Here is a 21611-nt window from a genome sequence, read left to right as displayed (position 1 = left end):
CCCACACACACACGTGTCTGTGCGTGGTACGAAGTCTCAAACCTAATAGGGTGGGGGGAGGGGGGGTCATTCTCCACCTCAAACTTTTGGGTTGTGCAAAAACATTTCACAAAATTGATTAGTTTTCTTCTCTTTCTCCCTCCTCCCCCACCACCTCCTCTTCTCCGGGCATCGCAGAGACCGAAAGGACAGGAGAATAAAGGTAAAGCGGGTGGGGGGGAAATTTTAAGGGGGGGGAGATATGCATCTTTCTATTTGCATCTTATTTAAATGTCCGGGCAAGCAGGTCAGTAATACGGTGGTTTCTCATCGGGTGTCTTGCACGCACGCTGTGTAAAGGACGGGATTCCTCGCACACGGGTGTTTTGAGCGTTTTTGTTTCGATGTTTCGTCCCCGTCAGGCTGGACGGTCGCTCCTGCTTGATTACAAACACACTTGCCTCTCTTGTAAAGATGCCTTAAATAAGGCTACAAACGCAGCGTGGAAGAGTCTGAAAAGACCAATTAAAAACACAAATGCGCACCCAGGGTTGCTTCTGTTATATCAGTATTTTTCTGTCATTGGGCTGGATTTGGCCGGTGTGTTACAACTCTTTTCCTACAAGTCGTTTTAATTGAACGGTACAAATACCCGTAATAAGCCGGTATGACAGCGTGTATGACTTCCTTTATCAAACATTTAACTTTGCCAGCAAGTTGTCTCATGAGTTAACCAGCCTAGTTGTAAGTCAATTATGTTACTGTAATATTATTGGTGAATAATTATATACTCGTTAGCATGGAAGCAGGTCCCCTATTAGTTTACATAGGCATAGGTCTGCCATACAAATGTCTTTCAGATTTCATTTTTCATGGTTTTTCAAACTGCTGTAGTCTCAACAAGTTTCAGATTATTTCCCCTGCTCTATAAATGCATTAATCTATTGTTACAGGGGTGCAGGTTGTAGCCGTGTTGGTCTAAGGACATAGGCAGACAAGGTTCCTTGGGTGAATTTGGTATCTTTTATTAGACCAACCCAAATAGTTGGAGAATAGTTATTAAGCAAGCTTTCGGGTTCAAAAAACCTTTTGTCAGGCTGAGGGAGTTTCAGCAGTTGGTATGTGCTCTTCCTGGTATCTCCACTTATATATAACATAACATGTTATGCATATATCTCCAGGAAATGCAGTACGCATAACATAAGTTATGTTTTTTTTAATAGATATATATAATATAAAAAAAAACATAACTTATGTTATGCGTACTGTTCTATTTTCCTTGACAGCTTTTCCTGAACTTATTTTACTTTTGCATACCCATTTTAAGTCACTATTTTTGTTGTCTTTGAAAAGAATTCTATTTGCATTTTTCTTTTCTCTGGCATTGTTTTTAGTTTAGCCTTTCTATGAAACTGCTGGATTACTTTGCAAAGACTTAATGCATGCCACTTGCTTTATGCTTCACAATAACTGGCAGAAATAAAGTGTGATGCAATTTAATTTTGCATTTTTTATATAGCACCTTCCCAGTGTGCCTTTTAGAGAGCTTTGCAGATGTTTAGCCTGAAATGTCCCTTTGTTTTAGCTAGGTATTTCCATTTTACAGGTGAGGGAAGTGAAGCTTAAGATAGCATTTTGTTGCCTTTTCCAAACAATACACACCCAGCAGCCATTATGTTATCACTGCTGACACAACTTTTTAAAGAACTGCTCAGTATGAACAGCAGATGTTTGTTATTTGTATTGTCATAGGCATGGAGTAGGGACACCTGTTATTGCTATGTCCTCTAGTCATATTCACACATTCTTCTCAAGAAATGCCTTTCTGTGATTCTAACATTTCCTGGAGATAACGTGCACGTTCTCCCTTGTTAAAATTGCAGGTTCTTCATTTGACTATATCTTGCAAGCTGTAGGAAAAAATTGAGTATAAGATGTTCTGAAATTGTCATTCAAATTAGTTTTGGAAGCAGTAATGATTTTCAGAGTGCACTGGGAAACTTTCATTTTAGAGAAATCTGACCCCTTTCCTTGTCAAGGATTAACGACAATGTCACAAGAAGGATTTACCGTACTCTATTTTTTTCTACAGTTAATTTAGGATGAGGTTCTTCATTGAAATGTTATTAAACAATGTAATAACATGTTGCAATTTTTTGTTTTAGTACAAAATGGTTCATTACATCAGAAGGATACAGTTCATGATAACGACTTTGAACCTTACCTTTCTGGACAGTCAAATCAGGTTAGTGTATCTTTTGTTAACTTACCTTTGTTTCTAAGGTATAGATTGGGTATAGTAAGGTATATGGCAAACACTACTATGGCTCTCCTATGCTCATAGCTCGCAAAGTCTGTGAGGCTTTAAAAGGGAAATAGCCAAAGAAACAGCTCCAGTGCGTTAAGTATTACTGAGTACTGTTACTAGCGCTTTAGCTCAGAGTGCTGGTATTATCCAGCTTTGTCACAAGTGAAAATGAAGATAATGGTCCAGGTCTAGCTTGTTGTATACTTTCCACATCAAAGTATTATTGTAAAATCTCACATAGTTGCTTCTTGGTAAGGCCTTGGTTTTGCAGTTCTTCAGTAGTCAGAGCACCTGTTACAGTCACTGAGAGATTCTGCTTTTAGATGGACTTGGTAACGATTGTGATTTGAAGTTTGCACAGTAGCTCTATTTGCTTACTACCTTTCAGCAAATATCATTTCTTCACATACATAATCTGACTTTTTTTTAGAGTTCATATGTTTTTATTTATTTAATTAATGTGCCACTGTTCCCAACAAAGGCTCAGGATGGCTTACAATAAGAAAACAGAAACAGCTTAGCACGGAAATATAGTTTAAAATAATAAATTAAACATGTGCACCAGAGTAAGGCACTGTGATGTAAGACTTGAATATTACATACTGCTTCCTGCTAATATGTATTGATACAGTGCCTGTGACTTGTAGAATACTTTCCAGGAGAATGTTATTTTATTTTAAACAGAAGCAGTGCTGCTTAAGATGGTTTTAAATGAGAGCAGAGAAAATGAGATGCCTCAGAACTAGAGGTGTGAAAATTATTGGATTAGATCCTTCCCTATATTCCTCAAATGCAGAGCAGTGTGCCTCTTGGTCCATAATTGTTCTGTTGCTCCTTTATGAGAAGGGCTGAACAGATATTTAAGGAGAGCATTATACAGTGGTCTCTGTAACTGATGTACAGTATACACTAGCTAAATATCTTCAACATCTTGGATTGGGTTCTCTTATTCTTGTTTAAAGAACCTTCTTTAAAACTATGCATAGCAACATACTAGTATTCTTACAAGTGAAAGTAGCTATTTAATCTTAATGTTTGGCTTGTTTTGAAGCTTGCAAAATGAATTTTGCATTTTTGTATCTAAAAGTGTTGTTTTTCACTGGCCAATTAAACAGGCTGATCTTCAGTGAGATCAGGTAGGACAGATAAGGTCTGTAGCAGCAACCTGTTGCAGGGTTGTGCTGGCACTGCAGAATTCAGCATAGAGTTAGAGGTACCTGAACTAGCTCAGGTACTGGAAGCAGTTTGGTTGCAGCAGCAAATTAATGAGTCCTTACTGTTCACTGAGTTGTTGTAGCTTACCTTGCAGTTGCAGATTATTCCATCATAGTATGTGGTCTAGATCAAGAGTAGAATTTACTTAAAAATATGCCTGAATAACTAAAACTTATTGTGAAATTAAAGTATATTAGAATATATGAACAATATTAAATAGTGAGTAAAAACTTGGTGACTTAGAAATGCAGTTTATCATTGTTTTGATACAAATTTACGGATTTAGAAAATGAAGTATAACTTCAGTATCTTTTCCTAACTTTTTTTCTATGTTGGAGAACCCCCAATCCCATATTATTAGATCTGTCCATTTTTTCCTTTTTTTTTAAAGGTAGGTTGGGAGCAGCAGGTTTAGAATAATAGTAGCTGTTGCAAATGGAAATTGAGCGTATGGTATCAGACTGTGCTGCTTGTAGGGTTCCTAAGCACTAGGAACATTTCTTACAACACTTCAGACGGCTAAGAATTGAGATTGAATGCGGTACAACATCCAAGGTAAAAAAAAAAAAAAAGTTGAGTTGTAGCAAAAATCCTAGTTCAGATATACAACTAATCAGAACCAAAAGATCTTGCATAAATAGTACACTGTATGACAATGAAGCAAAGCACTCAGGCGGATAAAAGGATCCATTCCCAATTAACTCAAAGGGTTAGTAAACAGCGAACTAGAGAAGAGGCTCTGAAAGGTCAAGGATAAGTCTGTTGAGATAAATTACTGCTGTTGCACTAAAGAACTTCTATCAGGGTTTCTCCTAAACCCTGTGGCACAAAGCCAAACAAAATAGATTGAATGTTTTGCAAATACATCTGGTGAAACTTTTTTTATCCTGTTAGGGTGCTTGTGGAAACTTTCCATGCTGGGTGGCTAGACAGTGACAGTTCAAGGAATCCTGGTAGGATGGCTCAGAGAACAGAAATATTTCTGGGGACAAAGCACCTGCTAATCTCAATCACTTGCACTCTAGGTTTCTTTTAGCTGGGCCTATGTAAAATCTAACTGTTAAAAGCATACAAAGATAGATGAGCTAAGAACAAGAGTTAATTCTTCATGGTAAGAAACCACTTCTGTATTTTTCTTATGGGTGCTTACATTTTGAAGATAGCATTTGCTGATGCTGTTGTATTCCAATCGAGCTATTCTGCAGAGAATGTGGAAATTCCATAGACGTGCCTTTCCTAAGGATTTCTCTCTTCTGTCCAATCGAGTCTGGCATTCTACACAATTTACGTGGCATTAATTGGCCTTCCTGGTGGTTTAAAGACTAGGCATTTAATATTCAGAATAAAATAGACCAGGTTAACTATGAAAGCTAGCTTTAAATAGGTAAGCATGATTTAACTCTGCAGAGTCCAGGATGTGGAATCTGCTTTCCTGTAAAATCAGTCAATTTATCTTTCTCTGCCCCTCCCCAACTGTAAAACAACGTGCATGAAACGTCTAAAATATGTTTCTCTTAACATATGTGTATGTTAAATGAACTCATTTGTATTGTGGGGGGGGAATATGGGCAGTGACATGCTTTGATTTTCAGTTGATAGTTGAAACAAATGAATTTGCTATGGCTCAAAAATTTCCAGAAAATATTTTGGCTGCAAGTTTAAGAAAAACACACAAGCAAAGAAAAAAAATATGTCTTTAACCTGGACAAAATAGTATTTTAAGGAATCACTTGATGTTCAGGAGTGCCAAGGGGCCTCCCAACTTGACTGGAAATGCTAGAATTTTGCACTGTCACTACCCTTGTCCCCCCATGTAAAGGATCAGGTACAGAACATTTTTGTTTGCAATATCGGGGGTAGAGATGAAATGAGGAAACATTCTGTTGAGTTTTGACCAGTATCTTACTTTTTTCATGCTGTTCCTTTTGTCTTTCTCTGGCTTAACGTCTTGCCATCATTTTGCATGTCAGTGTTTGTTTTGTTGTTTTGTTTTTTTTCGCTTGTCATATTGTAGGAGTGGCTTGTTTCTAATCAGAGGTGCCTCTGCTTTTGTTGCTCTTGATATTATTATTATTTTTTTTAATGGCTGCAGTTGAAGCCCTGACTTCTGACTGAAGCCACTGACTTTCAGACCAAAGTGACTAGTTCATGCAGTAGTTTACCATGCCTAGAATGTCTTTGGGAAAGGTAGGTTCACAACTAGTAAATACTGGACAAGATGCAAGATATTATTTAAACATATTACATAGTGTTAATCTTAAGATTTATTTTTCATGTAAACTTTACCAATAACCTCATCTTAAACGTGTCACATAATGTTTAGTATGCATTTGTACTTAGATACTATTGCGTATAAAGAAGGCAATGGAGAAAATGGACGTTAGTTGAAAATTTGTACGAGTATAGAGGAAAAAGTCTTGATAATCTGACCCTAAAAAGCAGTTGAAAAGGGAAGGAGGAGCCAGGAAGTGTTTAATGATGGAACTGTTTGGCTGTCTTTACATAGACCTCCATCCAGTCTTGAACCCAAGTTCTTTAACGAGACCTATGGCATAGGTTCTCTATATGTATATAGTGCTGCTATAGAAGGAGAAAGTTAAGGTACATTACAGAACCCAAACTCTGAATTTTTAGATGCTTTTTCTTTTCAGAGTCTTATTTCATGTCTCTCAAGTTCTGTCTTATTAAAACATTCAGACTGTGTATGTGATATAATACAGCTACTCCCTGCTTAATGTCATAGTTACGTTCTTGAAAAATGCAACTTTAAGCAAAACCATGTTAAGCAAATCCAGTTACGTCACGGTATTTACCTACTAGCAGGCGGCGACCAAACAACGTTATAACCGAACATTGTGTGACTTTAAACAAGCATATTCTCTAATAGATCAGCAACATAATAATGAAACAACATTAACCGGGATGACATTAAGTGAGGAGTACCTGTAGTCATCTGTATAATACTAACTCAATCTAAAGAATGGCTTCTGTCAGTGGAAAAAATGAGAGCAAGAAATTAGGTTTTATTTTACTTATATAGAGATGCTTTTTCAATGGAGGAAAATTATTTTTGGTGTGGTGTTCTATTTTCTACTGCATCCCTAAATAAAATGATGATTTCTAACTTCCTTTCTGACATAAAAAGCATTCTGAGAAGACAGATGCCTCTTCTTTATACTGTGTGTGTGTGTGTGTGTGTGTGTGTGTGTGTGTGTGTGTGTGTATATATATACACACACACACACACACACACACAGACCAAGTTATGAATTCTCCAGAAACAAACTCTTTTGCTAGTCTGTTATGGATAACTGGTTGCCTGTATTGAATATATTAATATAATGCTTAGTAAAAACACATGACAAAAATAAATAATTTGTTTTACATCTCTTAGGGTTGTGAGCCTGCCCATTTCTTCATCTTTCATTTGATGGTTTGGGGGTTGCATTAATTTTGGTTTTTTGCATCTTGCTATGATATTTGTGTAGCTATAACATCAATTTCAATGCTGAGTCTGATGGAATTCTTTCTAGTCTTGTTCCTGGTGGATCTTAGTAGCATTTTTTTTTTTTTGGCTTTGCATTTTTCAAAATTGTTTTAAATAGTCTTTGCATAACACATGGGTAAACAAAATATCTTAACCTTTGAACAGCATACAAGTTCAAAGTATGTATATTAGAATCATACTTGTCAACTAAATATTTCTGAATTACAAAAATGGCACGGTCTCATGATTTTTAGCCTATAAAATTAAGATGATTTTTTTCTGCGGGGCAGTAAAAGGGATTTTGCAAGTCATGGCTGTACTAGCTTTCATCTGAGACTGGTGTTCAAAGCTCGTTAGTAAGCGAAGAAAGAAAATGCCTCTCCACTTTAGGAATGTGAGAGATACACTGCCATCAACTTAGACTGTTCATTGGAATAAGAAATTACAAAAATTTGAGGCTGAAACGAAGGAATTTGGAATAGTGTTATTGCTTACATTTTGAGCCCAGAAATGTCTGTTTTGCTTATATGCCGTGCTGTTTTTGTAAACAACTTCTTATATCTGAAATTCCCTTCCGGTTTTTTTTTCTTCTTTAACAGAATAATAGCTATCCGTCAATGACTGATCCCTATTTGTCCAGTTATTATCCGCCATCTATTGGGTTTCCCTATTCTCTCAGTGAAGCACCATGGTCTACTGGAGGAGATCCTCCTATTCCATACCTCACCACCTATGGACAACTCAGTAATGGAGATCATCATTTTATGCACGATGCTGTATTTGGACAGCCTGGGGGCCTGGGAAACAACATCTACCAACACAGATTTAATTTTTTCCCGGAAAATCCTGCTTTCTCAGCTTGGGGAACAAGTGGATCCCAAGGACAGCAGACTCAAAGTTCAGCCTATGGGAGCAGTTATAGCTACCCACCCAGTTCACTGGGCGGCACTATTGTGGATGGACAGACAGGATTTCATAATGATACATTAAATAAAGCCCCTGGAATGAATAGTATTGAACAGGGAATGGTTGGACTTAAGATTGGTGGAGATGTTACAACTTCTGCTGTGAAAACAGTAGGTTCTGTTGTCAACAGTGCTGGAATGACAGGTGCTCTTTCTGGGAATGGTGGATCAGGTGTAAATTTGCCAGTGTCTAAACCAACCTCTTGGGCTGCTATTGCCAGCAAGCCCGCAAAACCACAACCTAAAATGAAAACAAAAACTGGACCAGTAATTGGAGGAGCTTTGCCTCCACCACCTATAAAACATAATATGGACATAGGTACTTGGGACAATAAGGGTCCTGTGGCAAAAGTCCCTGCCCCTCAGCAGATCCCATCTCCTCAATCTGTCCCACAGCCACAGCAGCAAATTATTCAGCCTGTTCCAGCTCAGCCTCCACCATTGACCCAACCACAGTATCAAAGCCCTCAGCAACCACCCCAGAATCGCTGGGTGGCTCCTCGCAACAGAAATGCAGCTTTTGGCCAAAGTGGAGGAACTAGTAATGATAGCAACTCAACTGGTAATACCCAGCCTAACTCTGTCCCAAGTGGTGAATCCCATCCTGTTCTTGAAAAACTGAAGGCTGCTCATAGCTATAACCCTAAAGATTTTGAATGGAACCTTAAAAATGGGCGTGTGTTCATAATAAAGAGCTATTCTGAGGATGATATTCATCGTTCCATTAAATATTCCATTTGGTGTAGCACAGAACATGGCAACAAACGCTTGGACAGTGCTTTCCGTTCCATGAATAGTAAGGGTCCAGTATACTTGCTGTTCAGTGTCAATGGCAGCGGACATTTCTGTGGAGTAGCAGAAATGAAATCACCTGTGGACTATGGCACCAGTGCAGGTGTCTGGTCTCAGGACAAATGGAAGGGGAAATTTGATGTCAAGTGGATCTTTGTGAAGGACGTGCCCAACAACCAGCTCAGACACATCAGGCTGGAGAACAATGACAACAAACCGGTTACAAACTCCCGTGACACACAGGAGGTGCCCTTAGAAAAAGCGAAACAAGTGCTTAAAATTATTGCTACGTACAAGCATACAACCTCCATCTTTGATGACTTTTCTCATTATGAAAAGCGCCAAGAGGAAGAAGAGGTAGTGCGGAAGGTAAGCTTGTTTTTATTTCTTTCTTTTTTTTCATACGTGCATACATTTTAAATATTGCTGTGGTGGAATATAAGTAGGGCTTGCATCTTTAGGGTGTGCGTAAATGGTCTTGCATATGTTTGACATTACAAAGAAGGGGATGGGGGAAACTTTCAGCCTCAGCTTTTTCTGGTTGTCATTCTGGTTGTCAAGCAAAAAGTTAGCTTACTTTTAATGCTTACATCCTATTCCATTGGAATTTGAAAACTAATTTTAGGAAGATAGTGGGATACAGAGATTGCTAGTTTCAAAGTTAGACCAAGTCAGTGTCACTTAGAGTATTTTCGCTTCTGTATATGAGGTATCACTCTAGTTACTGGTTGAATAATAATGCAGATCACAGCTGATTTCCTTTGACATCCCCAGCAGTAAGCCCAAACTATTGTCCTTTCAGCTGGTATTTTGAGAACAGAGTTGAGGAAACCTGTGTAGTGAAGCTTGTATTGTTGCTGCTTGAGTTGCACCTGTTTAGATAAATGAAGAACTTGATCTTTAGGACTCGTGCCTTCTACCAGGTCTGAAAAACCACAGGACTTTGACTTGGTTCAGGGTGGGGTAGTGGTAAGCAGGAAACCTCCAAAAGCAGGGGGATATATATAGGTGGCATGTGTATTTAATGTTTTTATATGAATGTGTCATAAAATATTAGTCACCTTCATAGCCCTTATATCAGCCAGGGCCAAGAATGCAGTCCAGGTGCTGTAACATCAGTCATTCCTATTCTGTAAAGCCATAGCATATATAATATGGGTTTCAAGAGATGAGGTATATGGGCTGAATCCAGCCCACAAAGTCCTATCGTCTAATCTCTAGTGCTGTCTGTGGGTCTTGGACCAGCCCCGACCCTGTACACTGCATATGGCTCAGAGGGCAGGAGCTGGTATATAAGCTGCACACAGCTCATAGGGCTGGTTCAGGGCACACAGTGTATGATGCTCTCACTGAACCACCCCTACGTACTGGTTCCGGGGCCAGTTTGGTCTGGTCCCATAGACCAGCCCAAGGTGCTGGAGATAGTGCAGGGCTGATCTAGCATAGGTACCATGTGCATCACGTGCCCTGGGCTGGCCCTGTGTGCTGCCTGCAGTGTGTAGGACTGGCATTCACGGTGCATGCAGCACCCACATTACACTGGCCCTGCATGCTGGTTCCAGCACGTGGTACTAGACTGTGGACCTGATCCCATCCTGCATCCCTCACCTGATCCATGGGTCCTGATGAGTTTGACACCCCTGATATATAGGGTTGTTAGGCTGAACTCTGACTGGTACTATGTACTACTTCCTGTACTTTGGTTAAAGGGAACTGTTTGTTTGCCAACTTTGTATTACTTAAATGCACTTCATAATCTGTTTTGAAGTACAGTGCAAGTTTTGGAGATAAAATGGAAGTTGCTCTACTAAAGGCTTTTATCTTATTGCCACTTAAACAAACAGACAACCCTCTCTCCCACCCTAAAATGCTTTAACTATCTGGGTATAGCTTCCCCCAGAAACACAAAAACACCCAGGGTTAAGAGAGCCATTCAGACTTCAGCTCTTCTCTTTCTGTCTAGCCACCTGCAGGTTTAGGTCTGTTGTTACCTAGTCATGGTGGGAAGAAGCCTCAGTTCCCTGAATTCACAGTTTTTAACATGCTGTTCATGGTGTCCATGAAACAAAAAATGCCCAATTAGCAAATCTTTTTTTACTGAGAATTACTTGTTAACATGATTGCCACCTTCAGAAGGGACAGTTTGATCCAGTGGGTGGAGCCCTGGACTAGAAATCAGGAAGCTTAGCTTGTGTTTCTTTGCCAAATACTCGGTGCATAAACTTAAGGAAGTCACTTATCCTTTCTGTGAATCCATGCCAGGTTTTAATAAAAAAACCAAAACAAAATTTGAAATGCCTCTTGCGTCAAGCAGTGGAAGTGATTGGAGGCTGCCTGTTCGCAGGATTAAACATGTTTCTTCTTGAATGCTTAACCCTTGTTGGTCCTGTGCTCCTCAGGCCATATGCTGAGATCTGAATTCAGTTCTCATTGGTAGTAGCTGATTATACTGGCACCAGACCCAATATTGAGCTGATCTCACCTCTGTATTACTTTCATGTGGACTTCTGTTTTCCACATCAGTTTAAATATGTAATAAATTGTGCCTGAACAGACCATTGCTTTCTAACAAGATTAGTTTCTCAACAATTATTGCATCTTATTTTTCACTTCACTTAATACTGAGGAAACTTTAGAACTCAGTTTAATGAATGATGCATTCAGGAAAAAAACCCACGAAGTCTAATTAAATATTTTTTAGGCAATTCTTAACAGCTTACAAAACAAGGCTATGTGTAGGCCATTGGGGTAGACTGAGAAAGATAACATGCTACAGCAATAAAATATACCAGTAATGAATGATGCAGTGAAAGATAAATGATACTCTGACTGTATTGCAATCTATATAAAATTATATTCTGAGAAGAATAAAACATCTATTTTGACCTTCTGCATGTGAACAAATTTCATCAGTCAGTAGCTTGCTGTAAAACTTTACAATCAAAGTTTTCTTATTGGAGAACACTTTCTGTTTAAATTCACATAGCTGAGACCTAGATTTTTTACCATTCTTTGGACCTTGGAGCAAATATGAAATAAAGGAATCTTAGTGCCAATTAATAGCTTTTATTATGGTCTAAAGGATTTGTTTTGTCTGTTTAATGTATATGTACCTATACAATTTTGCCATGTTTTCAAAATGTTGTATCCTTTTAGTCATCTTACTTGGTTTGAGTCAAATTGTTATTCAAATAGGTCTACAGTTCCTTTTTAAAACATAGTAAGTACATGAAGATAGGAATTTTAAAAGTCCTAAATCGGAAAAAATACTGAAATAGTTCATTTATTGATGATGAAATCATTTTTTATTACAAGAAACAAAGAAGTTAAATTAATTTTTAGATAATTTTGCTGATCGGCAGTGTGGCTGTAACAGATTGATTATGAAGGTCATGCACAGACTGTATTTTTTAGGAATAAAAAAGCCATTTGCTGCTTATATTCCATCTGAAGTTAATCTAATTACTTTTCATGTTAACTTCAAAATGTCGAAGATTGACCTCAAGTGGGACCTGTACAGCTATAGTGTAATCTGCTTGGAAGAAATTTATTTAGAAGTGCAGAAGATTCACTTAGTGCCCTCTGCATTGCTTAAGATAAGCAATTGGTCTCTGTGGAATGGAGGAAAGGTGCAGTGTTTTATGCATTAATACATGTTAGGAGGACAAGCTAAGCGCGGGTCCAGTAGCCCAAAATCCTGCTAAGAAGAAATGGAGAGTTGATTTATTCCAGAATATATAAGTATCTGGAAAAGTTGTCCAGATTCCTGTTCAGAGCCAATATACCATTGGTAATTGTGCCCAGAAAATGCGATGGTCGTGTCCTATATGATGATAAATTGTAATTCCAAAATATGGGATCAGGTTTCTTTAAATAAAAGATACAGTAAACTTTACTGAGACATAATTAGCTCCTGAGTCATACCTAAGAAATAAGCTGGTATATAATTTACAAAACTTTTCTTCGTTATCAAAATAGATCACGATAGGAAAAGAGTCTTGTTGCCTGTTGCATTGTTTATGTATTTCTTTTTTCTTGGAACAAATTTGGGGCACAGATTTTATAACACAAAATCTTTATAGATCAGCCCATTAATGATTCTAGTTAGTCTGAGTCTCTAGTAACACAGTATGCTGCTGTCGAGGATCGGAGATCAGTGGCTCAAATGCTCTAGAACAGTGGTTCTCAACCTTGTTTGTACCAGTATCCATTTTTAAACATGGACTGCCAGTCCTGACCCAGTGCCCCTCACTCCTGACCCACTGCCCCCAGACCCTGGCCTCCCAGTGGTGTGGGGCATGGGGGGTCCCCAGGCAGCCCCTTGCAGGCTGGAGCTCTGCCAGCCTGCAAGAGAAAAGCTAGTTTCCCTCATTTTTTTCCTTTAAAGGAGAATCCATTTTTCAAGTTTGTTTGCAGCCCTTTCATATATTCATATATTCTTGTGACCCACGGGTTGAGAAACACTAATCTAGGATAGAGAGTGTGACTATTCCATCCAGGAAGGTTATAGGTCCAGTGTCTCCAGACTGCCCAGTTGTCTACTTGAGCCTCATTGAGACTAGTATTTGAAAAACATTAGTTAGCCTCTACAGCAGCTGAATGCAGGCTAGTCAGCATGTTCGAGACCTTCTGAAAGCACATCAGCTTGTCTGTATTAGGCTGTTTGTCAGCTGAGCTACTGCTTGATTTAGGAGCAGGTTTTATGCAGTCTTCCTTTTTTGATGGGCTCACTGTTTTAGAGCTTTTTTTAGAATGGAGCAGTTTTGCCCTTCTCACAAAATGCAGCTTGGTGCAGTTGCATTTTATAAGGCAGATGGTGTGCGTTTCTTGATTAAAGATGCTGTGTAAAGGTTTTTGTAGTGGTGCTACAGCAGAGAGGAGCACACCTAGAGATTTAATAAACTTTTATCCCACTGACCTTGGCAAATAATGTTTAGCAAGAGGGTTTTATGATGCTTTCTGTGCGCAGTAAGGGCAGAACCACATCTGGTTCTTCTGTGGGGACGAAGGCTCCATCCTGCAACAGAAGTCTTCCTTCTTTTCTGCAACATTTCACCAACTCTGGGCTAGAGATTGGTTGGCGTCTGTCCAAGTTGTCTAGCAGTGGGGAACTCATCTCCTCCATCCTTCCCAGCTTCCATTATTAACTCAGTGCCACATTTTGCCATTTGCCCTGGGCAAAGAGCAACAGGTGTGAGAGAAGGTGAGCTGGAATTTCTTAGGGCAATGTGGCTTACTGGCTTGAGGGATAACTTGAGCTCTGATGTATCGGTGGTACCTCAGGCTGCCTGAGGTCCAGGTCTCCTTCCTAGAAGAGACTCCAGGTTACTGTGTAGGTAATAGCAATAAATCCAAGTTCTGCAGCAAATCTGTCCTGTTTCTGTGTGCGCACTTTTTGGCTACTGGCAGAACCTCTTACAACCATCTGCCTCCTATCTGTGTCCTTCAAATATAGGACTGAAAGCTTCTGGAACAGTCTCTTCTCTGCTCCTATAATACTTGAGAGTAAGAGTTTAGGAAGCCTAGCCTTTCCAAAGCACCACTGTATGCCATTGCTTTCTGAAATGTGTAGAAGCCGCTGGGTGAATAGAAACAAAATAAATGCAATACAGCAAAAAACATTAGAAAGGAGGTGGGTAAAGAACAGCCTAGAAACATAGTAGTAACTGCTAGGGCAGTGCAATGGAGAAGGGCACCTGCCATCATAAGATGGAGACCCTAATATACAGGCTGAGAACCAGTGCCTAGACTTGTTGGATAGGGTTGGAAAATTGAGACAATGATGTATTATTCCAGGGTTGGCAAATAGCCATAACTTGTTTAAATCAAGTATATAAACACTGGTTATAGCTGCTGTCCTTAAGAAACAAACATTGCTTCATTGACAGTTGATAAATAACCTAGTTAATTTAGAATCATAGAAAATGAGGCTTGGAAGGGATATCAGGAAGTTGTCTAAGTCCAACGGCCTGCTCAAAGCAGGACCAGGACCAGCCCCAGCTACATCGTCCCAACCAAGGCTTTGTCCAGCTGGGTCTTTAAAAACTTTAAAAGCTTCTACCACCTCTCTGGGTAACCTGTTCCCATGCTTTACTTACTTTCCTGGTGAGGAAGTTTCTCCTAATATCTAACCTAAACTTTCCTTGCTGCAACTTGAGCCCATTGCTCCTTGTTGTCATCTGCCGCCACTGAGAACAGTCCAGCTCCATCCTCTGCACCCCCCCTGCAGGGAGGTGAAGGCTGCTATTAAATCCCCCCTCACTCTTCTCTTCCACAGACTAAATAAGCCCAGTTCCCTCATCCTCTCTTCACAAGTCATATGCCCTAGACCCCAAACCATTTTTGTTGCCCTCCACTGGACTCTCTCCAACTTGTCCACCTCGTTTCTGTAGTGGGCAGGGGGGCCAAAACGACACAGGACTCCAGATGTGGCCTCACCAGTGCCAAAGAAGGGCATGATCACTTCCCTCCATCTGCTGGCAACGATTCTACCAATGCAGCCCAGGATGCCGGTAGCCTTCTTAGCAACAAGGGCACACTGCTGGCTCCTATTCAGCTTATTGTCCACTGTAACCCCCAGTAGTGCTTTTCTGTAGTGCTCCTGCCCAGCCAGTCAGTCCCCACCTGTCCCAGTGCATGGGATTGTTCCCTCCTAAGTGCAGGACTTTGCCCTTGTCGTTGTTGAACTTCATGAGATTATTTTTTGGCCCAACCCTCCAATTTTCTAGGTCTCTGAATCCTAGCCCTACCCTCCAGCATATCTGACTCCCCCCAGGTTGGTGAATTTGTGAAAGAAAGGTTGTTGTAGGTGTTAAAATGACTTGTTGATCCTACAAACCACCTGTGTTTTAACTTGCCTCTTGGTTCTGTCTGTTCGTTATATAAATATACAGTAAAAATGAACCATTATAAATGGTCAGCTTGTTTAAAAATAGGTTGTTGCCTAAAGACTGAAACCTGCTTTTAAATGAGTTATAAATGCAGTTAGCTGGCCATGACAGTTGTTAAAATCAGAACAGATTTTAACTAAGACTGAAGGCTCTGAGTAGACAAGGGTTTTTTGTGTTAGGGTGCACCAATAAAAATTCTTTTTGGCCTATACCAATGGGCAATTATTAACCAGCCATATTAGCCAATACTGATCTGATTGCCGATATGCCCCCCAGCAGCTTGGAGAGCAGCTTCTAGCCAGTGCATCTGTGCGGTAGAAGGGGGCATTGTAGATTGAAGCCCCCACGGTGAGGGCAGGAGTGGGGCTGGGGCTGGGGCTGCCCAACCGGGTCAGCACACAGGACAGAGATGTCAGCAGCTTGTCTGGGGGAGTGAGGGGGTGGCTCCCATTGCTGTGTGCACCCCAGGGGAGTCATGGTCATGTGCCCACCGGATTAGTGCATGGGGTGAGGGCGGGCTGCCTGCTAGGGGCTGGGCTGGGGCTCCCCACCCCAAAATTTGCCGTATCCCCCCCAGCCCCACCGCCTGGAAGAGGCCAGTGCAGCCCCCAGCCCTGACCCTGCAGCGGCAGCCTGCGCGCAGATCCAGGGCGCATGTGGTCCCTTGCTTCCCCCAGGGGTGCATGCAGCAGCGGGAGGCGCTGCCCATGGTTCTGTCCCACACCTGGCCATGCCACGGCTAGGCAGCCCCTACACCAGCCCCACTCCCCCCTCACTGTAGGGGTCTCTGTCTGCCCCCCACCCTCTTCCTCCCCACAGACTTTCCAGCCGGACACTGGTCTCCATGCTGTTGGCCTGCATTCCTGGCCATGTGCGTGCTGTGGCTGCGTGCATGCACGTGGCATTTATCAGTGATGTTATCGGCCACATCAGCCAGAAAAAAGCTGATTGCCAATAACGTCATTTTTCTTGTCGTCGGTGCCAATATGACATGGACCAATGTCTCGGTGCATGTCTATTTGTGTGTGTTGGTAAGAAGTAGCACTGCGTGAATACAGGTAGATGTAGGGGCATGAGGTCATTAATATGTGTAACTTTTGCTTGGAATATTTGCAGGCCTATTGCACATATTTAAAAAGAGGTTTAACATGCATAAAAGTAGAAATCAGATTCTGGATGCCAGGTGGGAGCTCAGCCACTCATGTCATGCAATATAAATGCTGTTAAACCCAGTAGGCATTTTAGTACAAAGCCACTGGTTGGACGTGGCATTTATCTGCTTCTCCTCAGGGCCCACAGCAGTTTTCATAGTCATTCAAATATAATGCAAAGGCATGTAATCTGCCTTAGGAAAGTTAGTGGTGTGAAAAGGAAACAGTTATAAAGTAAGATATAGCAGTTCTGTCTTAGCAAGGAAGGAAAAGCAGATAGCAAACTGTTAGCATTTAGTTGTTAAAGACAGTCATGTTGACCCAGTAACAGTAATTGTGAACTTCACATTGTAAATATCTGAATTTACACTCCCCAAAAAAACATTTGCTAGGATGCCCTCCACTTTTTTTTCTGTTAAGGCAGGTATTACAAAGTCCCTCCTCGCTATCCTTGCTGCTGCCTAATAGTAATCCCTGGCCTACTCTTTCTACTGAAGAAAACGGGAGAATGCGGTTGCTTCTTTATCTGTGAAAGGGTCTCAGCTTCAAAGACCATCTTCTGCCTTTGGGTAGGTGAGGACTACCCATACTAGATCTGAGGGCTGTCTCGGTGTTTCCCTTGACTTGGTGAACAACCAAAGCTTGGAGAGTGGGACTTCAAAGAGCCACTGTCTTTCCCGTCTTCTGCTATACAGTGCCAGTGCTAGAAGTTCTTGTTGGGCGTATTAAGCCAGACCCGTTTCACAAGGGCAGAAAAGCGCTGCTTGCGTGTGTGTTTCCAGCCTTTTTTTCCTGACTTTGAAGTCTTGAGATTCCTTTCCAAGCAGAGTAGTCAGAGGTAGAAATGGTTTGCAATAAAACTTTCAAGGAGCCAAAGTTCTCTTTTGCTTTCAGTGAAACTTAGGCTACTAAATCACCTATGCACTGGAGGAAAATTTGAGCCTTTGATTGTAGAGTCTTTTAATCTACTGACTTTTATCCACCCCTTACCAACCCAGCTGCTGTTAGCAATAGCTAACATGATCCAGAAATCTCAAAATGTTGCAGATCTTTAGCTATTGATTGTAATATCCTGCACTTGGAGTCCTTCGTTGTGACCCTCATCTGAAGCCCCTTTTGAGCCTCGGTGACTAATGTAGCAGCTATGCCTCGCTGCCTGTGCTTTGCTCGCATTCGGCCCCTCCGCTTGAAATGTTGATGTGTTCTTTTGATTTGTGTGTCATGTGACATAATTGGTGTTGTAATTTTATAAGCAGAATATAGATGTCATTTGGAGACAAAGGGATTGCATTTTTCCCAAACTCTTAGCTGCTGTGTCACTGAACTCCTTCATATGATTAAACTATCTTGTTTTTGTGCTTTTCTCTTCGCAGGAACGTCAGAATCGAAACAAACAATAAGAATAAACCCAGTTTGCTATATATACTAGAACTGATATTAAATTCGACTCTGAAAAATCAAAAAGTATTCTGGTGCTGTATCCTGGCATCAGGACAAACTAAAGCTTTCAGCTCCAATATATATTCTCGTGCAGGGGAAATTAAGTTGTTGCATCTTTAAGTACATTGTAGTTTATTTTTGCCCATGTGGATCTGCATTCATTTGTATCTTTTCTATGTACAATGCTGTAGAAACCATTAATAAAGATGCATCTGGTTTTGTTTTTTTAAGTTGGTAACCAATTATACTGACCTAATATGGAACTATAAATGAGCGTCCTAAAATGTTAGTTTCCCAAAGACTTTTTGACACAAATTATGTTCCAAGTCAGATATTCATAATTTTTACATGTGATGCATCCTTTCTCTTCACCCCATGCCCTGTTTCTTCATGGCAAGTATAAGAAACCACGCATTGTTTTCTTTTGTGGTCACTTTAACAGTTTTGTTTGAGATACTGCACTTCAGAATATTAAAATCAAAACGTTCAGATCACTTTGTGCAATTACTATACCTTTTTATTTTAAGTGTACAATTATACTTTTTAAATGAAAACATGTCATTTTGTTTTTTTTCTGTCTAGTAGGAAATCAAATTGTCGGTGAAATTTCTATCTCTGAAAATATTTCCCTTCCACGTTCTGTTAACCAGTGCTTCAGTGTGCATTTGTTAAACCATATCCTGCAGAGAGTGAGATGCCTTCTCTCAGCCATAATTCTGCTTTATTGTTTCTGTAGCTTAATTATTAAATAATAACGTGATGCTATCAACATTGCAGGGTTTTTGGACAATGTGTTTAAACCTGTTTGGGCTTTCAGGTGTTATTAGTTAATTGCAGATCATTTTTAATCTTTCCCTTTCCTCTTCCCCAAAATCCTAATGCCATTTAAAGTTTTTTTTTTTGTTTTGTTTTGTTTTTTATACCAATAATGCTGAGCTTTAACGTAGGAACTAATAGTACGGACAATATGATGGATGATGCCTCAGATGTTTAAAATTGACAGTGTGTATGTCTAATTTTTTTCTGTTGGATGAGTAAAAAAACTGTTTTAAGAAACTGAATTTGCTGTCATGTTTTTGTGGAATGAGGGAACCGTCGAAGAACTCGTCACCAACTGGAGTTTCTATTAAGCATGAAAATGGTGCTCATGCCTGTTGCTCTAGCACACTGAATCTGCACGTGTTTATTGTAGAGGATCTTTTACTATATTAGAAAGCAGATATCTTCTTCTGAAAACTATTTACTCCGAAAGGACCTCCAATTTAAATAAAGTTTAAGCTGTATCATTTAGACTTGTATTTAGAACGTATAACTCTGTCTCTGGACTGTTACTGCCTGTACGGAGTAATGGACAGCATCAGATTAACTTTTTCCTCTAGGAGAATACAAGCCTTAATAAACAATACATATTTAGCAAGTTTGATGTCATTTTCATTTTTTTCCCCCTATATTCAAATGTCTGCCTGTATTATAACAGTATTCTACAAACTTATGAGCCAGAGGACCAATTAGAGTAGTTAATATATGGATCGAATGGGAACATCTAACACTCTGGCAGGGATCTTTTCTGGGAATCTCATTAAAACATCTAAGTTACTCTGAATATCTCTTTTGAGTACGTAGTGTGCATTTGCATTTCTGGCAAATTTTTCATTCTGCTTGTTTGCTAGAGAAACTCAAGGAATTGAAAACTGGCTTACAGGATTCACTGCTTATGGAAGGTAGTCAGCAGGTTTCTTAGCCTGCTGGCTTCTGCAGCTGGGCTTTGCTCCCTGAGGTGCTTCTCATCCAGTCCTCAAGTAAAACACGAACAAAATCCACCCAAGCCAACTAGCCATAGAGTGGGGTGAAGACCAAGAGCAGGACTTCTACCCAAAGGCCTGTCTCATTTTGAGTCCAGCATGGTACTTCTCATGTTCAAGTTCAGCTTCAAGGCAGTTCCTGATGAGATTGTCTACCACCCCACACCTGGAGTCCCGCAGACAGTGTCTAGCGAAGCTGCTCCCAGGCTATTGCCTCTGGTTGCCAATGGTTGGACTATGGTTTCAACCGTTGCATACACAAGTCCTTAAGGTGCTGGGCATTGGCTCAGGGCTGGGAGTTTGAGTTAAATGGCTCTTCCCAGAACCAGTGCCAGTATGGCTCTTCCACAAGATCAGTGCAATCTAAAACAGCAGCCTTGTGGGTGCCATAATCCCATGTGACCTTGGTCCCTAGGACTCGGTATGTAGTGTGATCTTCCCTTGTCAGGTAAGAGTCTATCTTAAAGGTTCACTGCTTCCAGTGCCACTGGTATGTTCCAGCCACCTGCTCGAAGTTTTCTAGAAAGGCTTTAGGATCATTATTTGGCTCCATCTTTGTGAGGTCCCCCCCACACCCCACCACCTTCTTGGTTGGGCTAGGGTCATAGCACCTACCAGTGCTTCTGGCATAAGGCACTGCTGGTCCTTTTGCAACGTCTGTTGAGGTCGGAGCTGCTGTTGCTCCTGCCGTTGCAATGGCTAGAGGGGCTACGCAAAGGCTTTGCTATCCATTTCAGTTGCTGCCTGAGGCTGCCCACGTTCTCCACACCCTATCAGCAGGTTCTCTAGCCCACTGGTTTGTGTAGGTGGGTTCTGCTCCCTGAGGAGCTCCTCAGCCAGTCTCCCAAATTAAACGCACTTTTTTAAACTAGCAAAACAATTATCTGGTTCTGTCCTGGAAACTGGGAAGCGAGCCCCTTTGCTCTGGCCCTTCCACGTAGCAAACTGTTCAGCTTGGCCTGCTTCCTTTCTCTGGGAAAACTGTTCCCTCACTGCTTATCTGCTGTCATCTCTGGGGTTTTAAGCTCTCAGTAGTATGCTCCCTCATTATCCAAATGCCCCATAGCTGCTTCCTCAACAGGGCAGACTTGCCATTTAAAGGGACAAGTCATCCCATTACAAAAGGATATTACAAAAATGGATCAGTATAAAGAGAGGAACTTTCAAAATTAGAAATACATCCAAATAATACCCTGTGGCTGTGGTCTCCTTGTACTTGCTGTCTCTCAATTTCTAATTCTCGAGAATTTAACCTGGTCTTACTTAGAAGTCTGCTTTTTCTGAAAATGAAGGATCCCTGTAGGTTTTAGTGGCATCCTGCAGTGCAGCAACATTATCCTCACCCCACCAGATGGACTCTGACAACCAGTTGTTGCACAGGTAGAGTGCAGTTCTGTTTAGTTTTTAGCGATCAGACTTCATAGTATTACATATCTTTAATTTCCCATAAAAATTACACGTTATCACTTGTACTCTGTTGCTGATCTGTTATCTGCCAAAACCAATAACAGTAGCCTGGTCTATGACACAAGTAGAAAAGCCTTTGCACTCTATCCCATTTGTGGGCATCACAAAAGTTGCA

General features: G+C 40.6%; 1 protein-coding gene across 5 annotated transcripts; it reads left to right on the top strand.

The window, feature by feature from the left end:
• The first annotated feature begins 156 nt into the window (after positions 1 to 156).
• Positions 157 to 19644, top strand: YTHDF1 (YTH N6-methyladenosine RNA binding protein 1). Of its 5 annotated transcripts, XM_025201714.1 has the most exons (6): positions 183 to 202; positions 2145 to 2224; positions 3894 to 4057; positions 5595 to 5689; positions 7589 to 9115; positions 18161 to 19644. In XM_025201714.1, exons 4-6 carry the CDS (start codon positions 5666 to 5668, stop codon positions 18185 to 18187), a joined length of 1578 nt encoding a protein of 525 aa, XP_025057499.1. In that variant the 5' UTR covers positions 183 to 202; positions 2145 to 2224; positions 3894 to 4057; positions 5595 to 5665; the 3' UTR covers positions 18188 to 19644. The 5 variants fall into 5 exon arrangements, with proteins under 5 accessions (XP_006021699.1, XP_025057498.1, XP_025057499.1 ...); XM_025201713.1 differs by lacking the exon at positions 3894 to 4057 and having other exon boundaries at positions 172 to 202; XM_025201715.1 differs by lacking the exon at positions 5595 to 5689.
• The last annotated feature ends 1967 nt before the right edge of the window (positions 19645 to 21611 follow it).

Source organism: Alligator sinensis, unplaced genomic scaffold (genome assembly GCF_000455745.1).
Source record: "Alligator sinensis unplaced genomic scaffold, ASM45574v1 scaffold752_1, whole genome shotgun sequence".
NCBI lineage: Eukaryota > Metazoa > Chordata > Crocodylia > Alligatoridae > Alligator > Alligator sinensis.
The sequence above is the reverse complement of the archived record's forward strand: the minus strand, read 5'-3'. Positions and strand labels throughout refer to the sequence as shown.